Genomic DNA, 23,418 nt, shown 5'->3' with positions numbered 1-23,418 from the left:
TCAGAGGGCATATAAATAGGAAGAGACAGGCCGGCGATTTGATCCCAGCAGTCTGACGACAGATCCCATGCTCCACTACCTCCCACATGGTAGCCACGTTCCTCTAGTAGGAGGGTGGAGGCACCCCCTATCCTCGCCAGTGTGCCCACCCTCCGAGCTGCCCCCAGAGCAGAAAATCCCTGTTCCGGGTTCAGATGGTTTTATCAGGAGGCTGAGCAGACCTGTCTCCTGCAGGCCTGGAAGAGACCCAGTCTGGCCTGCTCAGAGCTGTCCCTTGGCACCAGTGTCTGCTTCCCAGCTACAGGGAAGCCAGGACTGCTGGCCAGAGCCTTGAAGGGCACTTGTCTTCAGACCAAGAGGACACACTGGGATCTGGGACCTGGAGAATCTGGGGTTGGCAGGGATCCAGGAAAAACTTAATGAGTTTACTCATTTATTGAGCTTGTAGTGCACCAGACCCTACTCTAAATGCACCGTGTGTGTGTGTGTGTGTGTGTGAGAGAGAGAGAGAGAGAGAGAAATGTATACTCTCCACAGCAACCCTTTGAGGTATGCACAATTATCATCCCCATCTTATAGATGAGGAAACTGAGGAATAGAAGGGGTCAGGAACTTGCCAAGGTCACACAGCTAGTGAGTGTCACAGGTAGGATTCACACTCAGGCAGTCGGCCCCTAATCATCCGTGGATCCTGTCTCTCCTGAAGCTTCTGGTGAGTTTGCCACCAACTCCTGACTGAGCTCTGCCATCTCATGCCGGCTTAGCGGGGAGACCATGAACTTCTGACCTTTGGCGGAGCCCTGTGTGGAGGGAGGGGCTGACCAGGGAAGGCGCCCTCAAGACTGAGGAGCAGTGGGCTCCAGAAGGAGGGACTGGCATCCTCCGGAAACGACCACCCCTCCCCCAAGGCCGCTCTGCCTTTGGACTAAGTTCCATTAATCAGCACAGCTATTCAACCTCAGTGTGTTTATTCCCAGCCTCATTCCCAAGATGATCTGAGGGAGCCGAAAGAGAGAGATGTGCAATGTCTCCACCAAAGCTACTCTGATAAAGGCACTTGGTTGGGTGGCTCAGTTCGTTAAGTGTCTGCCTCCGGCTCAGGTCATGATCTCGGAGTCCTAGGACTGGGATCCACACTGAGCAGGATCCCTCTCCCTCTGCCTCTCACCCAGCTCATGCATGCTCTCTCTGTCAAATAAGTAAAAAATTTTTTTTTTAAGATTTATTTATTTATTCGTTTGAAACAGAGAGAAAGAGAGAGAGATCACAAAGTAGGCAGAGAGTCAGGCAGAGAGAAAGAGGGAGAAGCAGATTTCCCGCTGAGCAGAGTTTGACAGGGGGCTTGATCCCGGGACCCTAAGATCATGACCTGAGCTGAAGGCAGAGGCTTAACCCACTGAGCCACCGAGACGCCCCTATAAAATCCTTTTTTTTTTAAAGATGCTCTGATAAACCATGCCTCAGAGGCCTTGTAATTGATACCTTCGTGATGTGGCACCATTGGATCACTACACTTGGGATGACTCATTCTGCTTTTCTTCAGTTTTCCAGCTTTAAAACTGAAAGTCCTTTATTCTGAGAACCCCTCAGACAGGCAGCAGTTGGTCATCATCATTAAACAGACTGCAACCCATAAAGCCTACTTGCTAGACTAGGAACGTAGCTCAGAGTTTCCTGAGCTCCTTTCAGTGTTGATCGCATTAGCAGTGCAATAGAACTTTCCACGGGATGTGTCCAGCATGGTAGTTACTAGGCATACGTCTCTATAGAGCACTCAAAATGTGGCTAGTGTGATGGAGAACTGGATTTTTTATTTTAATTCATTTCACTCAATTTTTTTTTTCAGCATAACAGTATTCCTTGTTTTTGCACCACACCCAGTGCTCCATGCAATATATGCCCTCTCTAATACCCACCGCCTGGTTCCCCCAACCTCCCACCCCCACCGCTTCAAACCCCGTAGATTGTTTTTCAGAGTCCATAGTCTCTCATGGTTCACCTCCCCTTCCAATTTCCCCCAACTCCCTTCTCCTCTCTAAAAATCAGCACCTGCCGCTAGCCTGTGACAATACTGAAAAGGAAAGTTGTATTAGATAAGAACAAAGGAGATATGAGGAAAAGCCTAGGGAGCAGGTAGGGGGATGGAAAAGGACAGGGGAAGCCAAAAGCGCGAGCGGATGCAGGAGAAGGGGTCCCTAGACGCCCCTCTGTCTGGCACCATGTGAGTGCAGCCTGACTCATGCTGACTCAGTGGAAAAAGCGAGCAGTGCCCGGTATCACTGCGGGGCACCAGAAGGCATCCCGGATGTCAGAAGGAGACCCTGCGCTGCCAGATCACGGAAGGCACCTGCACAGCCTTAGACCCACCACCTGGGCAAAACGCCCCCTTCCTGAGTGTTCTGGATGGTTTCCTGACGCCCTTACCCTTCCTGGTTGGAACACCAGGACCTCTGGTCCCTGCTAGCACCTTGGGTTCTGGGAAGCAAAGAAGGGGGAGGCATGACCCCCCGCAGTTGTCTGTGACTTGGGAAGCTGATGACTCCAGGGTCAGAAATAACACCACAGTCAGCTTGCCATGTGCCACCCCTCCCTTCTCCTCCCCCATTCCCAGAAAGCTTGGGCCCTGAGTCAGAGGGAAGAGTCCAAAAGTAAACAAGGACCCAGATCATTGGCTATGAAAACCACAGAACCATTCTGTGGAATTCTTTGATAAGTCGAGGACCTAGTAAAGAGTTGAAGCCTGGAAATTCAGATGTCTTTCCCCTAGTCCAGTTGCACTCCGGATTGTGTAGCCCAGTGGATGGGGCACAAAGAATTAGGACAAGAGAGGGGAATCCTTAGTGCAGAGGGAATGGGGGAGAAGGAGAGCTGGGCTTACCCTCAGAAGTGTCCAGGCCAGGAGCCTCCAGAGAGGACCCAGGCCTGCCCTCAGGGGGCCTCCAGTCCCCTGGCACAATGAACACACACATCAGGAATAGTCAGAGACCAGTCCAGAGCAGAGAGGGGGGCCACGTGGGACAAGGGGGTAGGGCTGTCTAGGTGTCAGATGCCCCTCTTGATTCATTCCCTCAAAATAGTCTGGGACACCTGCACCCCACACTATGGCTGAGTCACTGACCCCAGTCCTCAGATGAGACTTGAATGAAGAAAGCGGTCCCTACTCCTCTTCCCCTTGCAGCAGAAAGGACATGTAACTGATTCCCTGGGATGGACGGGGAACTTCCCCAAGCCCTAAAAATAACTGAGCCACTTCATACTCTGAACTTAGCCTCTCCCACCCGCCCCCACCTGGCCCACCCCCTAGTCAGCAAGATAAAGGCAGCTGCTAGGCTGGCAGAGGACAGAGACCCGAGCCAGAGCAGCAAGAAGGCGTCTAACGAGGCCAGCAGAGCAGGACCAGCCCTGAACAAGAAGCCGAAGAGAAAAGACAGACCATTAGATCACACCTGCCACAGACCTGAGCATCCCCTCAGCCAAGCGGGACCTTCAGGTGAGTGACCTGGCCTTTTGTCTTTCCACAGCAGGCTGGGGTCCCCTATGGGCAATGTGGGATGGCTCACAGGGGAGTGTAGGTCACAGTCACAGGTGGAGGAAGGAGGTGAGTGGGGGGTGGGGGTCCCTGATGTAAAAAGTCCATGAGGAAGTTAAAGGAGCATTAGCATGAGCCCCCTGGGAGCTCTCAGAGTGGTTGCCACAGACCTGAGTCCCACAAAAGACACAGGTTCTTACCAGTCTGGCTTTCAGCAGAAGGTGGCCTGGAGCTGCCATTTCTAAAATACAGGTATGGAGCTCCCCAGGCTTCAGGGATTCCTCTCAGGGAAGCCCAGGTAGGCCCAGTGTCCACAAGAAAGAGAGACACAAGAGAGATCAGAGGACATAGGGCTGGAGGGTGGGACATAGGCCTGACTCAGCATTGCTAGGACAAACCCCATGTGTAGCTGTTGTGGGCAAAAGTCTTGGCATATCTGGAACCAGGAATATCTCCCCAGCGCTGGCCTCTGAGACCACCTCCCAACGTATCAATGCCCAGGGCCTGAAGTACAGAGCAGACTTTGCCCCAGACCATAGTCTTACCCAGTGGGAAAGCCCTTGAGGCAAATCTGGGGACATGAGGAGGGGAGACAGGATCTGAAGATGTAGAGACCTGTGGAGACTGAACCAAGGAGCACCGGACGTGGCAGCAAAGGTGGAGTCTCCCTGAGAGGTTGGCTCAGCCCTGGATAGGCCAAGCTCTGGTGTACTTCTTGGGGTTCAGGCCTGACCCTAAGTGTGGTGGTCCCAATTCTGCTTCTACCCACACCCCACCCCTGTTCCTGTCCCGTAGAACTTAAGCCCCAGGCAGGTGCAAGGGTGGAAGGGCCAGAGGGCAGAAAACCTGCTTCAGGTCTTGCTATCACCTTTCAGAGCCTCCCAGAACAGCTCCTTCTCTGTCTTTGGGCCTCTGTTTCCCTGTCTAAACAATGAGGGGTTAGGTTCCTTAACCTCTGAGGGTCCACAGTTCTGACATCCCTGGATTCCATGATGCTAACAATTTATAACCATAGCAGGGATTCTAGAGATTCCTGGGGTCAGTGGTGGGGTGGAGCTCATGGTCCATACATGCCAACTGCTCAGGCCACATGGTTGTGACTGGACTGGGAGTCACGGTTTGCCTTTGTTCCCATCAGAACTCAGAGATGAAAGGAACCACACAGAGTGTGTGAGGAGACTCAGGCTTCAGGCTTCAGAGTTTTACCCACATCGGGTCTCTGAAGTCTGGTGGGCAGACTGGATGGCTATCTCAGAAGGGGGGTCAAAGGACAAAGGAGATAAGTTGGGTGAGGGAGCCCACGGTCCCAGTGGCTGAGCCTGGGCCTCCCTCCTGAGCCCAGGGCCTCTGGGCCGAGGCCAGGACAGCAGCTATATTTAGCATGAGTGTGGAGCAGAGCAGTGGGTCAGGGGCAGTGGGGCGGGGATGGGGGTGGGAGACGTGCTTCCCATTCCTTCCCTGCTGGCCTCTGGGGACTGTCAGTCCACCTGTCACAAGACAGATAAGACACAGAGGACGGAGAGCAAAGGAGGGCTTGTGCGGTGGAAGGCTAAGGCAAGGGAATGGGGAAGCTGGGGGGAAGCAGTACCCTTGATGGAAGCTGACTGACATTAAGAGGGACAGAGAGAGGGACAGAGAGAAGTATAGGAGTTTGGGCCTGGTGGCCTACAGCTGGGGAAGAATCTCCAAGAGGCAGGGCAAGGAGGTCTCTTCAGGAAGCCTTCTTGTCCAGTGCCTTCCCTCCGTGTGGGTGTCTCCCTCACACCAGGCGTGGGTGCTGGAAAACAGAGGGGCACCACAGCCAATAAGAAAGCTTCGTGCCCCTTTCCCTCTTATTTCTTGGGAGCAGGGTCGCAAATCAGGTCTAGGAACCCCGAGCTAGCACTACCTGCCACTCATTCACCTGATTCTTTCCATGACTCAGTTTCCTTGTCTTTAATTGTGAGTGGCTGGACTAGAAGGCCCTTGAGTGCCCCCCACCCCACTCCCACCTTCTGAAGCTTGGGATAATGGACCCCAAACCCCTACCTGACACTTAGAATCTGGCTCCGTGGAACCCTAAGAGAGCCTGCGAACAACTGCCCCTCACAGAGCCTTAGCTGCTTCTGCTGTAGCAGAGGCCACCAGCCCCTGCTAAACCCCCTGGGGCCAGAAGGCTGGAGAGCTGGTCAGGAGGGAAGACCTTAGAGGCTGGGCAGGACTCCCGGCAAAGTGGCAAGTGCGCCCTCTGGTGCTGTGAAAGGGAATTTCTTCTCCATGGGAAGAAGTCCCCAGCTTAGGGAACCGCCTCTCCCAGACTAGGAACCCCTCAGTCAGGATTCACCTGGGAGTTCACAAGGGGAAAACCGACCTTGGTAAAGGAAGGTGAGGATGGAACTTGTCCAGTTTGCCTATTGGAGGTTTCGGCATCCCTTGTAGGGCTAAAGGACAAACTCACGGTCACTAGTGCCTTGCCTGCTCCCTAGCAAACCAGGTAATTCTGGGGAAGCAGGACCCACCTTGATGGGTGGCTCCATATGCCCTAAGTTCTGACTTGTCACATAGCAACCCCGCAGGGGGTAGGGTGATAGCCAGGTGGGGTCTGGAGAGGGAGGGAGTCTCAACAAAAGGTGCCATGGGACGACTCTACCCTAAGGCTTTGCCTGCTATCATTTCTCCCAGCAACCAGCCCCATCCTCGTCTCTGCTGCCCCTTCTCTGAAGGATGGCCAAAGCCCAGACGCAGGCAGCCCCCATGCTGACCATTCCGATGGCCACCGCAGAGGACCTGCCTCTCCCTCCACCCCCAGCCCGGGAGGACCTGCCCCCGCCCCCGCCCAAGGAGTCCTTCTCCAAGTTCCACCAGCAGAGACAAGCCAGCGAGCTCCGCCGCCTCTACAAGCACATACACCCTGAGCTCCGCAAGAATCTGGCTGAGGCCGTGGCTGAAGACCTGGCTGACGTCCTGGATTCCGAGGAGCCCACAGAGGGTGATGTCCAGTGCATGCGCTGGATCTTTGAGAACTGGCGGCTAGATGCCATTGGGGACCGCGAGCGGCAGCCTGCCAGGGAGCCTGTGACCGGCGGTGATGTCCAGGCTACCTCCCGCAAGTTTGAGGAAGGTTCTTTTGTCAACAGCACGGACCAGGAGCCAGCCGGACCTCTGCCATCGAGAGGGGATGTTCGTGCAGCCCGCCGGCTGTTTGAGACAAAGCCACTGGATGAGCTGACTGGTGAGGCTGAGGCATCGGGGGCTACGGCAAGGGAGCCTGAGGCCAGCGGGGATGTCCAGGGTACCAGGATGCTCTTTGAGACGCGGCCATTGGACCGCCTGGGCTCCCGCCCCTCCATCCAGGAGCAGAGCCCCTTGGAGCTGCGCTCAGAGATCCAGGAGCTGAAGGGCGATGTGAAGAAGACAGTGAAGCTGTTCCAAACAGAGCCACTGTGTGCCATCCAGGATGCAGAAGGTGCCATCCACGAGGTCAAGGCCGCATGTCGGGAGGAAATCCAAAGCAATGCAGTGAGGTGTGCCCGCTGGCTCTTTGAAACCCAACCTCTGGATGCCATCAACAGGGACCCCAGTCAGGTGCGGGTTATCCGGGGGATCTCCCTGGAGGAGGGGGCCCGGACTGACGTCAGTGCAACTCGCTGGATCTTTGAGACACAGCCACTGGACGCCATTCGGGAGATCTTGGTGGATGAGAAAGACTTCCAGCCATCACCAGACCTTGTCCCTCCTGGTGCAGATGTTCAGCAGCAGCGGCATTTGTTTGAGACCCGAGCACTGGACACTCTCAAGGGGGGAGAGGAGTCTGGAGCAGAGCACCCACCCAAAGAGGAAGTAGTCCCTGGCGATGTCCGCTCTACCCTGTGGCTATTTGAGATGAAGCCCCTGGACACTCCTAGAGACAAAGTCCAAGTGGGCCACCTGCAGCGAGTGGGTCCCCGGGAGTGTGAGGGGCTCATGGCTGAATATCCACGCAGTGATGGCTCCTCTGCACCGTCCCACTCTCAGAGTGCCCCCCAGAAGGATGGGGTGAAGGGGGACGTGAAGGCCTTCAAGAACCTTTTTGAGACCCTTCCCCTGGACAGCATTGGGCAGGGTGAGCCTTTGGCCCTTCGGAGTATGAACAGAGCCGAAGGAATTAATTCTATGGGGCTGTCCCAGGACACAGGGTCCCCAGTGTACGCTATGCAGGATGGCAAAGGCCATCTCCACGCCCTGACCTCTGTCAGCAGAGAGCAGATAGTTGGAGGTGATGTGCAGGGCTACCGGTGGATGTTTGAGACACAGCCCCTGGATCAACTGGGCCGAAGCCCTAGTACTGTGGATGTGGTACGGGGCATCACCCGGCAGGAAGTGGTGGCCGGAGATGTCAGCACTGCCCGGTGGCTCTTTGAGACCCAGCCCCTGGAGGTGATCCACCAGCGGGAACGGCAAGAACGCCAGGAGGAAGAAGGAAAGAGCCAGGCAGTTTCCCAGCCTGAGTCACTCCCAAAGGGTGATGTGCAGACCATCCGCTGGTTGTTTGAGACGTGCCCCATGAGTGAGTTGGCCGAGAAGCAGGGGTCAGAGGTCATAGAACCCACAGCTAAGGCGGAGGCGCGGTCCTGCACTTGGATGTTTGCGCCCCAAACCCTGGACAGGCCAGAAGGCTCCAGGGAGCAGCACCTGCAGGTTAGCCAGATCCAGCCTGGGGAAAGACAGACAGATGGACATGTCTTCGAAACTGAGCCTCTGCAGGCCTCGGGCCGTCCCTGCGGAAGAGGGCCTATGCGATACTGCAGCCGAGTGGAGATCCCTTCTGGGCAGGTGTCTCGGCAGAAGGAGGTTTTCCAGGCCCTGGAGACAGGCAAGAGGGAAGACCAGGGGTCCAGGGTACTCCCCCAGCCAATCTCTGCGGGTTCTGTGCACAAGTTCACCTGGCTCTTTGAGAACTGCCCCATGGGCTCCCTGGCAGCTGAGAGCATCCGAGGGGACAACCTCCAGGAGGAGCAGCCCGTGGGCCCCTCCGGCAACAGGGTGCCAGAGAAGCAGGAGACCACAGCGGAGGGGACCCTGAGGACTCTGCACACTATGCCTGGCCTCCTGCACCACGGAGGCATCCTCATGGAGGCCCGAGGCCTGGGGGAGCTCTGCCTTGCCAAGTATGTACTGCCAGGCCCGGGGCAGGGGGTACCCCACATACGGAAGGAGGAGTTGGTGTCTGGCGAGCTTCCCAGGATTGTCCGCCAAGTACTGCGCCGGCCAGATGTGGACCCGCAGGGGATGCTGGTTCAGGAGGACCCAGTGGGCCAGCTCTGCCTTAAGCCGCTGAAGCTGCCAGCTCCAGGCAGCAGCGGGAACCTCGAAGACATGGACCCTGAGTTCCAACAGGTGCTGGCTTGTGGCCTGGGGACCTCAGTAGCACGGACTGGGCTGGTGATGCAGGAGACAGAGCAGGGCCTGGTCTCGCTGACTGCCTACTCTCTGCAGCCCCGGCTGACTAGCAGGGCCCCTGAAAGGGGCAGTGTGCAGCTGCTGGCCAGCTGCATAGACAAAGGAGACCTGAGTGGCCTGCACAGTCTGCGGTGGGAGCCACCAGCTGATTCAAGTCCAGTGCCAGCCAGTGAGGGGCCCCAGAAGCTGCCCGCAATGGAGAACATCATCCATGTTCCCCCACTGGACCCCAGTATGGGGATGGGGCACCTGAGAGGCCCAGGGGGCACCCCCCACCTCCCACAGGTCATTGGAAAGGCAGTGCCTCTGGCTGGGGAAGAAAAGCAGAAAGAGAGCTGCACTGGGCAGAAAGGGATAACAGCTTTGGGAAAGTCTGAAGGAACCACAGTGACACCCACGGGGTCTGGAGCCCCAGACCTCCAGGCTGCCATGCAAAATCTGCGGATGGCAACAGCGGAGGCCCAAAGCCTGAGCCAGCAAGTTCTCAATAAGAACAAGCAAGACTCTGCCCCTGGAGCCACCTCAGCACTTCCGGAGCCACCACGGCACCCTGATGGTCCCCTGCAAGCATCGGCCGTGGTCACCGTGGCTGCCCAGAGCAATACTAGACCTGTGGCTGGAGGTGACCCCAGGACCCCAGCACACCCCAGAAAGGTCAGTGGGGAACAGAAAGTACTGCCCGGAGGGCTGCCTGAGGGGTGGGTGACTACTGAGGATGGCATCTACACTACTCACCGTGTGAGGACCTTTGAGCCCCATGGGGGTGTACAGCCTTCTGAAAGAGAGCCCGCACAGCGGGGCAGGGACACTGCCCTCTCGGCCCAGGCTCCCACCCCACTTCAGGAAGGCCCAGGTCAAAGACTGAGGCCTGGGTGGGAGGAGCCTGGGGGCTGCACACAGATGGGCCAGAGAGCTCCAGAGAAGGCAATGGCAAGAGTAGGCCCAGGAGGCCTCCAAGCTGCAGAGAACCCCCTGAAGGTTGCCTCTTCAGCCCACCACACTCTGGCCTCTGAGCCTCGGCCTGCAGGTGCCTGTATGCACTCCCATAATGCCTCTGTTCCTTCTCCTCCTCTTCTCCCAGCTGCTGTGACAGGACCGGACTGCCCAGCCCACGCCCACCATGATGAGGACTCTATCCAACAGGACGCCGAGTCCCTGCAGGACCCCCTTCTCCACTCCCACAGCAGCCCTGCCAGCCAGAGAAACCCTGGGGAGTCACAGACAAGGACCCCAAAACTGGAGCCCAAAATACCCCCAAGGAAGAAGCCTCAGGTGCCTCCTAAACCGGCATACCTCAGCCAGATCCTGCCTCCTCGGAGGCTGCCCACACCCTCAGCCCTCTCTCCCCACTCCTCCAAAGGGGCAGGGCAAGGAGGACACAAGCCAGGTGAGAAAGATGCAACCACCCTTCCGCCAGCCAGCGTCCCCACCACTGCAGGCCAGAGATGCAGAACTCTGGCTGGATTCCCCCATGAACAGAGCCAGCCCAGCCCCCAACATGGCCCCAGCACCAGGGCTTCCGGACTCACCAAGAGCCAGGCTGCAGGCAGCAGTGCTCAAAACCCTGAACCCCTCAGGCTCTCAGCTCTCAGCACTCACCCCGCCTCACCACAGCAGGGTCCCAGTCCCCCAGGAGAGGAGCCCACAGCAGGCTCCTGGCACGGGGCCCCTGAGAGCACTGAGATTCTGCAGGGAAGCCAGCAAGAACTCCAGGGCCTCCTGGGCCAGGTGCAAGCTCTAGGGGAGGAGGCCGCAAGCAGGGTGGATGTGCAGGCATTGAAGAGGCTCTTTGAAACTGTGCCCCAGCTGGCAGTGGCCCCTCAAGCTCCTGCCGCCCCCCATAAACCTGAGCCCTCAGTGGAGCGGGCCTTTGGGGAGCTGACAAAGGTCAGCACAGAGGTGGCCCGGCTGAGGGAACAGACTCTGGCCAGGCTGCTGGACATTGAGGAGGCTGTGCACAAGGCTCTCAGCTCCATGTCCAACCTCCAGCCTGAGACCAACATCAGAGGCCATGCCCCAGGACCTCCGCAGGCCCACAGTGCCTGCAAGATTGGTGACACAGACAGAAGTAAAGCCAGACCTAACTGCTCAGGCCAGAAGGTCAGAGGGCAAACTGCAGTCAAGAACCAAACCCAAGCTACAAGCCATTCTGAGATCCAGAATCAGGCCAAGGTCAGAAATCACATAGAGGCCAGAGGTCAAGCAGCCTCAATCATCCCTTCTACCAGGAGGCCAGAGACACTGAAAGAAGACCCAGGCCTCCCTGGAGTCTTGCCTTCTGGCAACATTCATCTTTATTGAGTCAGCCGTAAGGATGCTTCCAAAGGCTCCCAGCCCCACAGGCATCCTTGATGTCTCAGTGAAAAGCACTCACCTGACACAGGAAGTGGACCAGGCAAGGCCCCACCAGAAAGGTCTCCAGGACAAGGCTGGAAAGGAGGAGGTCACCCAGCGGTCTGGGCAGCCCGAGCCTGCCCCTGCCTCAGCAAGTGCCCCGCCCACTGGGCAGCAGAAGAGTGTTCTGGAGCTGCAGACTGGACCCAGTGGCTCTCAGTGCTACAGAGCCACAAGAACGGCTACTTAGCAGTGTGAAGGGGTGGACACATGCAGGAACCCAGTTCTCTCATCTCCCACTGTGGTCACCGAGCAGGCAGAGCTGTCCAGGGGCCCAGGCCCCCACCTCGAGCTCCATGCTTCCCCCTTGCTCCGGCCGTTCCTGCACAGCCCAGCCAGGCTCAGCAGAAGCCAGGATGATGCAGGCCCCCTATGGCCACTCCCAGCCCGCAACCCAGTGAACCCCTCTGCCTCCACCACGGCCTCCCACCAGCACTGCACTCCGGGGCCCGAGGTGGGCGCTGACCTCCCACGCATGTGAGGCAAGGACCAAGAAGAAAGGACATCTTGCAGGACATGTGAGCAATTTCCCTTTCCTCAGTTCCATCAGTAAGCCCAGCTCCTGCAAAAGGCGAGGAAGAAAGGTTGGGATGAGGTCCACCCAGTAGCCCGGACATGGGAGAAGCATGGCTGCCAGCAGCAGCTGGTGGAGGATGGAACATACACAGACACACATGCTCCTCGCACAGGCCTAGCCCACAGGCTGAGCCTAAGAGGAGCCCCCTTGGGACTGGAGGGACCCTCTCCTCTCAGCCTTTATTTCTTTTGTTATGAGTCAAAATGTTCTCAGTCACCAGCTCCTTAACTCTTGGAGAGGACAGGGCCAACTGGACAGCAGGATTGGTCTCTCTTGGGATTGGTCTGAAGGCTCCAGAAGGGCCCTGCTGCAGCCCCTTCATCACTATCTCCACCATTCAGCAGGTCAGTCTGGCAGCCCAAAGTTTCCACGGAAAAGCTCAGAATTGATTCATGTCCCTAAAGCCAAGGATACTGCCTCCCCACCCCCACTGCCCTTCACTCTGCACCCCAAATGGAAAGGATACAGTCTAAATAAACCCAAGTTTTATTCTGTCATCTCTGCATGTCTGTCGTTTGTGCATCTGTTCTGGAGTCTGGGCTCCCACTTTGGGGCGTGAGAGGAGGAACAGCCACCACTGTGAAAGCCCCATTTTCCTAGCAAGAGCAGTGTTGGAGATCTCTAAAAAGCCACCCCTTCTTCTACCACCATTGCTGGGAAACAAAGAGGCCCCACACAATCCCCCCATTCTCCTTGCTCCCCCCTCCCCCCTTCCCCAGCCCATACACACATTGCTACCCATCTACCTCTGGTCTCTCCTCCTGGAGGTTCTTGGACATCATCCTGGAGTGGAGTCTGACCAGAATCCTGCTCCAGAGTGGGAAAGTAGCCCAGTCAGGCCTAGGAAGGAGGGAGGGTCACACCCCAGGGGAACACCATTGGCCAAGATGGCTGGGCCCTCTCCCCTGCTCAGGCCAGGTGCTGCATGCAGAGTGGGGGCTCCTGGGAAGGCAAGTGCATGAAGCATGGCCTGGAAGGCCAGAATGATTTAGTGCAGGCCCCTTTACCCTCTTTCAAAAGGCACTGAGTGCCTACTGCATGCCAGGTCTATTCTAGGCAGCAGGGACACAGAGGTGAAGCCTTACAGGATCACATTCTCAGGGAAGTAACCTTCTAGAATGAGGAGACAGACCACGAATAAACAGGAAAGAACAGATGAGGAATAAGGATAATGCACCTGACTAGGTCACTCTTCCACTCTAGGGGAAGAGTGTTAACATACGGTGGTGTGATAATGACAGGTAATTGCCCTAGAGCATATGGCAAAGGCAAACCTCTCCAAGAGAAAAACCTCACCTGAGATCTGAATAAGAGCCAGTTATGTGAAAATCAAGGGAAGGTACATGCTAGGCAGAGAGAAAAGAAGACATGCAAAAATCCAGAGATGGGAATGAGTGCCATCCCTCAATTTTCTGGATACCCCTCCATCTGTCTACCTCCCCCCCCACTCTTCCCCCACAACAAGGTTATGTGGGAGCTTGTCCACACTTTGCTTTCATTGAGCAGGTAGGATCCTGGCCTACCACCACCAGCCCCGGAATCAGTCTTCTACATGTCATGTCACAGCCCGCTCATTGCCTGCTCTCACACGGTGAGCTCCCTTGGGGCAGCTGGGCTCTGAACTGGAAGACAGTGGTGTGTGAGAGCAATTAAGATACCGAATCTACACACTTGGGCTAATACCTACAACTCTCTGGGACCCTGGCCACATGTCCCCCTCCCCTGCCCTCTGGGGACTCTCAGTTGATTGCAGGGGCCCAGCAGCTTACAGCATGACTGTTCTCATTGTTCTCATCTGTACAGTGGGCACAATTACAGTACTTACTCTTGTGAAGATTAAGCAAATTATTATGTGCAGAGTGCCTGGAGCTATATGCCTAGCATCCGGAACTCCAACATGTTCATTTTTTAGCGTTATTGGTAACCATTAATTTTCATATCTCTTTCTCACCTCCAGGTGGAGTTCCGGTCTTGTTCATCTTAGTACCACTGGTGCTTATCAAAATTGCCTAGAAGGCACTCTGTAAATGTCAAATAAATGAAGGCACAGATGAACGAAATGATTACGTGAATTCAGTGATTCATCCGACTAACATTTATTGAGCACCTACTTCCTGCCACGTTCCGTTCAGGATGCTGAGGATAGATATGAACAAGGCAGTATTTATCCCTGCCTTCACGGAGCCTGGGTTTAAAGAGGGAAGACAATATATTATAAACAGATAATTCTGGAAGGGAGCGATACTGTTAAGGAAATAAAAACGAGATCACGAGAAGCGAATTGGCTGTTACTTTAGTTTGGGAAAATCATCTCCGCGGAGGTAACCTTAACGGCACTGGAGCGGGTCCGTACGACTCGAGGTGGCAGCCGAGGGGGAAGGATGGGAAGAGATAGGTGGGTGAGTGGTGAGCACGCCGGCGGCAGCGTACACCAAGGAGAGTAGCTGCCGCTGGTTGAGGTCTCGCCTACAGCCCTGCACACCTGCCACACCACACCTGCCGGGGAGACCCAGGCTCCACCTCTCCTCCCGCCTGGAGTGGGCGGAGCTGGAAGTGGGGCCTGGCCGCAGGTGGAGCGCGCACCGCCCAGACCACGCCCCTGGAGCGGGGCCGGGGGCGGCGGCAGGCAGAGGAGGGGCGCGTTCCCTCCCGCCGTCTCCAAAGTGACGATAAAGTTACCCCTGCCGCCGGGTTCGGGACCTTCCGGCAGCTGCAGCCGTTGCCCGGAAACGCCGGGCAGGCGCGCAGCCAAGGGCCGGCTCAGGGAGGCAGACGCTGGACGCCAGTACGCGCCGTCCAGGCCAGCCCTTGCTCGGAGCCTCCCTCCGGGATTCCAGGCGGGTGCGGGTTCCGGTCCTCACCCAAGTGGCAGCCCCACCCGGGGCCAACCTGCCGGGCCGGGTGCCTCCTCCCTTCTCGTCACTCCCTGCTACTGCCGCTGTGTCCCGAGTTGTCCACCAGTCCCCACCTTCAGTGCCATCACGCTGCCTCGGGCCATCACTCATTCCCTGCTTTCCTGGGCCACTGCCATAGCCTCCCAAGTTGTATTCCTTGCTTCCCCCTGTCCTAACAATCTGACGTTCATCTGACAGCCAAAGTGCTTACAGAGTTTACCAGATCAAGTCGCTCTCGTGTAAATACTCCCCAGTGGCTTCCCAGCTCACTGTCTTAAATCTAACTCTTCTCTACCTTTAAGACCAGAATGACTTGTCTCTCTGCTCTCCTCTCCCAACTTTGTCTCTCCCACTCTCTTCCTCATATGCCTCTCCCTAGGTACATTGGCCTTGATCTTCACAGAATACCAAACCAATTACTGCCTCAGGGCCTTTGTACTTGCTGTACCCTGGGCCTGGATGTCCCTTCTTTTAGATCTTCAGTGGCTGGGCTCCTTCTCACTAAGATCCTGTTCGAATGTCTCTCCAGAAAGGCCCTCTTGATCCCTCCCTCCCCTGCCTATTGCCCCCCCACCCTGCTCCCCATCAAAAGAAGCCTTCCAACAAGTTATCATGCTGTTTCGTTTTCATGAGACCTCCCACGATATAAAATTATCTTGTGCACGGATTTGCGTACTGGCAGTGTTCTCAATTTAATACTATTGCTGTATAGTAAATGACCTCAAATTTAGTGGTTTAAGCAACCACCATTTTATAACACTCATGAACTCTGTGGGTCATGATTTTGGACAGAACACAGTGGGGATGGCTTGTCTCTGTACCATGATGTATGGGAAGACTTGAAGGCCGAGGTAATTTAACAGCTAGTGTCTGGAAACATCTAAAAGCTCATCCACTCATGTCTGGCAGCTGATGTTGGCTATTGGCTGGGATATCGGCCAGAACACATGTGCACGGCCTCTCCCCGTGGCATGGGCTTCCTCATGGCATGGCAGTCTCAAGGTAGTTTGACTTCCTACATTTCATCTCAAGGCTCCAAAGGCATGCATCCCAACTAACAAGGCAGAAACTATATTGCCTTGTCTGACCCAGCCTTGGAAATCATACGAAATCACTCCTGCTGCATTTTGCTGGTTACAAACGAGTCGCAAGTCTGCCTGGATTGAATGCAAGGGGTATTAGACACCACCTTTTAATGAGAAAGAGGTAAAGTTCTAGAAGAACATGTGGCCATTTTTGGAGGGTGCCGTGTCCACATGGGGTCTTCTGCCACCAGCATATCATCTCCAGGACAAATCACTTCTCATTTGTTTATTGTTGCATCCCCTGTGCCTGCCAGAATGGTACAAAAGCACTTAGTAGGTGCCTGATCCATGTTTTAGAGTGAATAAATGAAGGTTTATTTTCTCCCTATTAAGTGTATTTCCTGCTCCAGCCCTTGGTTTTAGCCTGGTCTGCTCTGGAGGAAGTCCAGTGTTTGCATTGGAAGATGGGAGTCAAGTATAGTTGTTGTTTCTTGGCGGGAAGGGTGAGTTATTGAAGATTGAGAAAGCCAAGTGAAGTTCTGGAACACTGTTATACTGTAAGGGTGTTGAAAACCAAATCTGATTTTTCTCATTCAAAATGTGGAACTATCCGGGAGAGGACTGCAGTTTTGTCCACAGGGAGAAGGAAAGTGACCCAATGGAAATAAAACTTTGGAGAGGGGCCTCGGGCAGCAGGGAGGGGGTTGGACGGCCTAGAGGGAGCTATTGAAGAGATCTGGGCAGGAAGAAACCACCCACAAGCCTGTTATGATATGCGTATATTTTTTAATAATTATTTATTTGACAGAGAGATCACAAGTAGGCAGAGCAGCAGGCAGAGAGAGAGGGAGAAGCAGGGTCCCTGCTGAGCAGAGAGCCCGATGCAGAGCTTGATCCTAGGACCCTGAAATCATGACCTGAGTTGAAAGGCAGAGGCTTAACCCATTGAGCCACCCAGGTGCCCCAAACGGTATGCACATTTTCCCTCCTTTGTTATTGGTGACAGACGTTCCATTCCATCTTCCCAGAGTCCTGAAACCCATACAGTTTCTGCTCTTTGCTCCTTTTCCATGAGGATCGGCCCAGGCATATCCTTGCACACACACACACACACACACCAATCAACCTGCCAGCTTCCCAAATCTCTCTTTGCCTTTCCCTACCCTTCCATCTCCGCTGTGGCTGAGACTTTGGATGTCCTATTACATCAACAGCCATCCCGATGTTCTCCCCACCTCCAGTGCCACCTCCAGACTGTCAGTCCTCCAGTCCAGCCCTGCAGCGATTTCCTACCAGCTCCACCACAAAATTCACATTCCTTCAGGTCATTCAAGGCTCTTCCTGTACAGCGGCTACCGGTTTTTATTGCCTTTCTCCATCCACTCCTCCATAATATTCTATCTGGGCCAGGTCACACACCCCTGGTTTTGCCCAGAGCCAGCTTACCCATTGGGCACTGCAGGCAGGGAGCCTGGGGCCCACAATACTTTCAAGGGCCCATGAAAATGCGCTAACTTCTAATAAAACCAGAATGGGGTAAAAAGGGAATTTTTAAGAAGAAATTGTCTTAACACTTAACATTACCATATTCGTCTTTATGCCACCACAGTTGTAAAATCTATTTTTAAATACTTATTTTATGGAGGAAGACTCAGCTCTGAGGCAACTTTTTCAAGAAAGCAAAAGCCATTAAGAATGTCCTTCTTTGACCTCTCAATCTTACGCAGCTTTGCAGCTTGGGAAACCCGATTATAACCCTTTGGTTTAGGGCATCTCTCTCCCACTGCACCGTCAGTACCCGCAAGTCAATAACCACCTCCACCTCCGTTTTCTCCTTCTAGATACCTGCGCCCCACCTGTGGCAGAGCTGCCACGTTGGACGAACATCTAACTTCCAAAGAAAATTCAAGCCGAGGCTCAATCTGGGGAGCCCTCGGGAATCCTGCCCTGGTTCCAAACCAGTCACGCTCAGGGTTGGGGTCCGCGGCCCAGGGAGGGGGCGCGCGCGTGCGGGCTGGCGGCCGCGGGGGCGGGGACTCGGGAGTCTACCACTTGGCCACACGGCCCTGCCAGCTCCAAACCGTCCCCGATCGGAAGGAGGAAGCTGCCCCTGCGGTTCCCTCTTTTCTTCCTCAAAAGTTGAGCACTCCTCCTTCCGTCGCGCCCTCTTCCTCCCGGCTCCCCGCGTTAGGTTTCTTACGAAAAAGTGCCTCTGAGAATTCCCAGAAGGTCCCGGATGTGAAGTCACTGGCGTGAGGTCACCGAACCTGGTTCCAGGAATCAGAAACTTGGGCGGGGAGGGGGCGGGGGGAGGAAAGCGCGGAGAACCAGGGAGTCTGGGAAGCCGTGGGCGCAGTCGGCGGGGCGCCTGACTCGGCGGGGTCCCACGCTCGGCTCCAGCAAACCCCCGGGGAGGTTCCCGGGGGAAAAAGGGCCTCGCTTCTCCCACGGGGTAGAATTGCCGGTTAGACACCAACACACCGAACCGTGTTAACCTCTGATGTCTCGTAGAGGAGCGGGTGGGAAAACCGGAGCGATACCCACCGTTGGGGGGGGGGAGTGATGGGGGCGGGGCGGACAGGAACCGGCTGGGCCTTCCAGGTCGGAGAACAACTCGGCAATAGCCTTTAACCTAACCGTGGCGCACGCAGGGATATGCCCTACAGACAGGACGGCAAGGATAAATTCCTAAGGTGGCTTGTGGCAGCTTTGTTTGTTGATAGACCAGACGTGACTGGGGAAGAGTAAGAGTGCCAGCACCTACCAGTATGAAGTTATCATTTACCGGGGCGGGGAAGACTGGGTGGAACCCGTCTTTTAGCCAGCGGGGTGAGGGATCAGTAGTCTGAGCTACTTACGTGGGTCAGGAGTTCAGGGGTGATAGAAATCTCAGATTACTCGGAATTTGTAGCACAGATGTTTCCAGAGGGAAACAGCTGGTGCATTTGGACTGAGAAATTTGAGGAGGGTTTAATAACAGGGGCTTTCACAGAAGGGTAGAAGGGTAGCAGGGTGTAGAGAAAACTCCAGAACAAAGTAGGACCCGGGGACTAGTAGCAATGCGCGGCGGGGGGACGGGGAAAATGTCGACCATCCTTAGTTCAGATGCAGGGAAGGTGAGAGTTGCTGGTACTTGGGGACAGACAGAGTGAAATGGCAAGGACAGTAGCCAAACTTGTGTGATTTCTTCCAAGGGAAGGCACTTATTTTTGAGATACAAGTTTAGATGTTGCACACAGGCAGAAGTGGAGAGCTTCAGTGGAGAAGTGTAGCTTATCCCTGGCCACTGTACATGGAAAACATATATCCTGACCTCACTCTCCACCCTCTGAACTCCTGTCTGTGTTGGCCAGCTGTCAAACCCCATGGAAAGCCAGACAGGGAAGTCCCCAGGCTCAGAGCTGGGAGGAGAAGGGTGGAGAGTGGGTCTGGGACAGCAAATGGAAGAATGGGAGAACCCAGTGCGGGTGAGGGGGGAGAGTGTCAGTGGTGAGGGTGCTCTGCAAGGCTGTGGCTGGAGAAGGGGCTGCTTAGGGAGTGAGTGTAGGTAGGAAAGAGGCAAAGGTCACTACTGGGGAGCCCTCCTACCAGACTGAGAAATAAAATGGATCCAGGAAAGGATATTCCAAAGCTGCATTGATTGAGATGGGAGAACAAGGAGACCCATGCTCAAGGTCTAGCGACACCAGTGCACTGAGAAGGAGGGAAGAGGGAGAGCAGGTGGGCTGGGATATATGCTCCCTCTAGGTCAGGTAGGATGAGGGATATATATGTCTGTGTGGGGTATGTGTGTGTGTGTCTTTGTGTATCATGTACTTAGACTGCTTCTAGAAAAAGACAAAAAGAAAAAGCCCTAATAATAGTGCCTCTGGTAGACACCAGATGAGGCCCAACTTTGTATTTTCTTCCATTTTGAATATATTTTCTAAGGTTTTTATCTTTTAATTTTTTTTTAAGATTTTATTTTATTTTACAGCGTGAGAGAACACAAGCAGGGGAGCAGCAGAGAAAGAGGGAGATAGCAGGCTCCTTGCTCAGCCAGGGAGCCTGACGCAAGAATCTTCCGTGGCAGGAGAGATACAGTTTTACAGAAAGAGCAGATCCATAGTTTTCACTAATAAACTGGAAGACAGACTTCGGGTAGCACTGGGACTTGAAGAGAAGTGACTGGAGCCTGAGAGGGGTGGGGCTGAGGAGAGTGTTGCTGGAAGGGTCTCCTTCCTGTGTCAGTCCAGCCACCGCCTTTAGGAGCAGCAACCTCGGAAATCTGGTTTGAACTATGTTCTGTTTGCACGGTAATCCCCTCAGGGACTTGCCCAGCCCCCACTCTGCACAATCCAAGACTTCAGGAAAACTTAATTCCCCACATTTTAGTAAATTTTTCATTATTGTACACGTCATGCTTTAAGTATTTTCAATCTTGTATATTAAAAAAATAAGTAAGTCCCCTTCCTTGGAAGAAATCACACAAGCTTGGATGTAGTCATCTTGGAAGAGACTGAGTCCTCATAATTCTCTCTGCTGAAGCTGTGCTTGGACAAGGTATTCCTTCCCTGCAGAGTACAGAATCCTTTGGATTAGAAGCATTTGTTTTTTTTCTTCCAGTTAAGAATCCACTCCAGGGCACCTGCGTGGCTCAGTTGGTTAAGCCACTGCCTTCGGCTCAGGTTGTGATCCCAGAGTCCTGGGATGGAGTCCCATGGCGGCAGGTGGCTGGGAGTGGGGGGGCGGGGGGTGTTACCTTGCTTTGCGGGGAGTCTGCTTCTCCCTCTCCCTCTGCCTCTTCCCCTGCTTGTGCTCTCTCTCTGTCAAATAAAATCTTAAAAAAAAAAAAAAAGATCAGCTTCAAGTGGATATTACTTCAGTGCACAGGCACTGATTCTTCTCCCCATTGCAGATCCTGGGGACAGGGACCCAGCCTGAGGAGCTTCAAGGCCAACTTCAGGGAACTTCTCATAATACCTGGAGGGATGGCTGTGGGAGGGAGGCTGGTGGAGGTAACACTGGGAAGCCTGTGTCCCCTCCTTTTCCTGGAGCTGCCTCCTTGGGCTAGGAGGGGCTACTCCCAATCTAATAGACTTGAGACTTTCTGGACTCGGGTTTTCCCCGAAGGGAAGGGCCAGAAGAAGGAAGGGCGCCACCAACCCATCTCCCCTCCTGGGAACCGGCTGTGGCATGATAAGTCTGGGCTCCACTTCCCTCTCCATCTCCCACTCCTAGAATAACTGAAACTTCTCAATATGCCCTATACTTTTGAGTTTCTCAGTCTCTGTCCCACTGAGAAGAAAATTCCATGAGAGCAGAGACCTTGTCTGTGTTAATGTGCCACTAATGATCAGTGACTACAATAGTGTCTGGCATAGTTTGGTAAATAGCATGCGTGAATGCCCCAAAGGACTTTTCCACAGCTCTACCTACATTGCAAGAAGATTCCCCTGATCGGTGCTCACTAAAATCCCTTTCATCTCAGGACACGGTTCCTGGTGTTGGCGGCCTCCACTCAGTGGTACACTGGAGCAGGCCCAAACCTCCTGGAGAGCTGCCTTTTGCGTGCCCATCTCTTCTCAGCTTCTATTGTGCTGCTTGAAATCAGCCACAGTGGGAGAATTTACACTGTGGAAATTGGTAAACACTGCGGATCTTGATCCCCTCCCCCCCCACACACACCCGTCCCTGGTTGGTAAACATTTACCAGCACACTACTGCCTCAGGTCTTGGTTCTGCCACTTACAGGCTCTATGATTCAGACAGGTCACATGATCACTGTGCGTCACTCCTCCACAATGTGGAGATCCCATAGTATCTGCCTAATAGGATTGTCTGGAGGATTCATTGTGAATATCATTCTGTAATGGGTTTAGCACAATATTTGGCTTCTAGTAAATATAGAACCGGTTAGCTATTGCTGCCTAACAAACCACCCTCGGGATTTAATCTCTAAATATGCATTTATTTTGCTCATGAATTTATAAGATGGCTGGGACTTAGTAAAGACAGCCCATAACTGGAGAGGCACAAAGGCTGGGATCATCTGAAGCCATGCTCACTCATATATGTGGCCTTTAAGGCTGGCTGTAAGGGATCTTAGCTGGGACTTGATCCAAACACCTACGTATGGTTTTTTCAAGTACTCCAGGCTTCCTTGGAGTCCGGTGACTGGGTTTTCGAGGGTGAGTGTCCCAGGAAACAGGCAGGCAGTAGCTTACCTTGGAAATTACACAGTATCACTTCCTCAACATTGGATTCATGAGAAGCAAGTCACCAAGGCTGGCCCATACTTCAGGGGAAAGGAATTAAATTCCTCCTTTTAATAAGAAGAGTGTGAAAGAATTTTTGGACATGGGGTTTTTTTTCAAGATTTTTATTTATTTATTTGAGAGAGAGAGAGTAAGATAGAGCATCAGAGGGGAGGTCAGAGGGAGAAGCAGACTCCCTGTGGAGCTGGGAGCCCGATGTGGGACTCGATTCCGGGACTCTGGGATCGTGACCTGAGCCAAAAGAAGTGGCTTAACCAACTGAGCCACCCAGGTGCCTGTATGACCATGTTTTTAAACCATCACAACCTTTATTATTGTGGCCCTTAGGATACTCTAGTTTCTCCTGAGTGGATTATCTGACTTCTTAACCTCTGAGCTCTCTGTGGGAGGGCAGGACTCCTTTGGATTCATTAAGATCCCTCTCCCTTGTTGCTCTCCAAGTGAATCTAGGGCCCTGTTTGCTGCAGAGTTCATTGAATGTGACAGAAGGGAACTTCTTGCAGAGGAACTGGCCCTGGACATTTGTGCTCCCCTGGATGACACCCGTGTTGGTCCCACAGAAACCAAGGTGAAGGACTTGGAAAGGGCACAGCCCAGAGAGCAGGTGGTTTTACCAGTGGAACCATGACTCCAACGGCCTCTACTCATCCTGGTATTGTGGGTGATCCTGAGGGTAAGTCTGTGGCTTAAACAGACTCCCTCACAAGCCTGCTGTGGAAATGGAATGGCAAATCACTGTCTGAAAGTCACTGGGCTCATGCTATAATTTCCATCTTGGTCTTAGGTGTCCTGCCTGTCAAATGGAAATAAGAAAAGGTCTGTGGGTTGGGCATTTGGAATGATGATCATATTATTTAGAAAGCTGGGCTGGAAGCCAATTTCTTTTTTTTTCTTTCTTTCTTTCTTTTTTTTTTTTTTTTCCTTTTTAAAGATTTCACTTGGGTGTCTGGGTGGCTCAGTTGTTAAGCATCTGCCTTCAGCTCAGGTCATGATCCCAAGAGTCCTGGGATCGAGCCCCACATGGGGCTCCCTGCTCAGTGGGAAGCCTGCTTCTCTCTTTCCCACTTCCCTTGCTTGTGTTCCCTCTCTCTCTGTATCTCTCTCTGTCAAATAAATAATCTTTAAAAAAAAAAAATAAAGATTTCACTCATCTATTTGACAGAAAGAGAAAGAGAACCCAAGTAGGCAGAGGAGGAGGCAGATAGAGAGGGAGAAGCAGGGTCCCTGCTGAGCAAGGAGCCCAATGTGGGCCTCGATCCCAGCACCCTGAGATCATGACCTGAGTCAAAGGCAGCAGCTTAACTGATTGAGCCACCTAGGCATT

At 54.0% G+C, this 23,418-nt stretch overlaps 1 protein-coding gene across 1 annotated transcript; it reads left to right on the top strand.

The window, feature by feature from the left end:
- Positions 1-3,330: 3,330 nt before the first annotated feature.
- XIRP1 (xin actin binding repeat containing 1) lies at positions 3,331-12,415 on the top strand. Its single transcript, XM_004759317.3, has 3 exons — positions 3,331-3,490; positions 6,191-9,601; positions 10,029-12,415. The coding sequence occupies exons 2-3, from the start codon at positions 6,233-6,235 to the stop codon at positions 10,035-10,037; spliced, it is 3,378 nt and encodes a 1,125-aa protein (XP_004759374.1). The 5' UTR covers positions 3,331-3,490; positions 6,191-6,232; the 3' UTR covers positions 10,038-12,415.
- The last annotated feature ends 11,003 nt before the right edge of the window (positions 12,416-23,418 follow it).

This window comes from Mustela putorius, unplaced genomic scaffold, assembly GCF_011764305.1.
Source record: "Mustela putorius furo isolate JIRA1106 unplaced genomic scaffold, ASM1176430v1.1 tig00003834_pilon_pilon_pilon, whole genome shotgun sequence".
Lineage (NCBI taxonomy): Eukaryota > Metazoa > Chordata > Mammalia > Carnivora > Mustelidae > Mustela > Mustela putorius.
The sequence above is the reverse complement of the archived record's forward strand: the minus strand, read 5'-3'. Positions and strand labels throughout refer to the sequence as shown.

Coding starts and splice junctions, on each gene's coding strand:
- XIRP1 (XM_004759317.3), top strand. CDS start 6,233: ATGGCCAAAGCCCAGACGCAGGCAGCCCCCATGCTGACCATTCCGATG.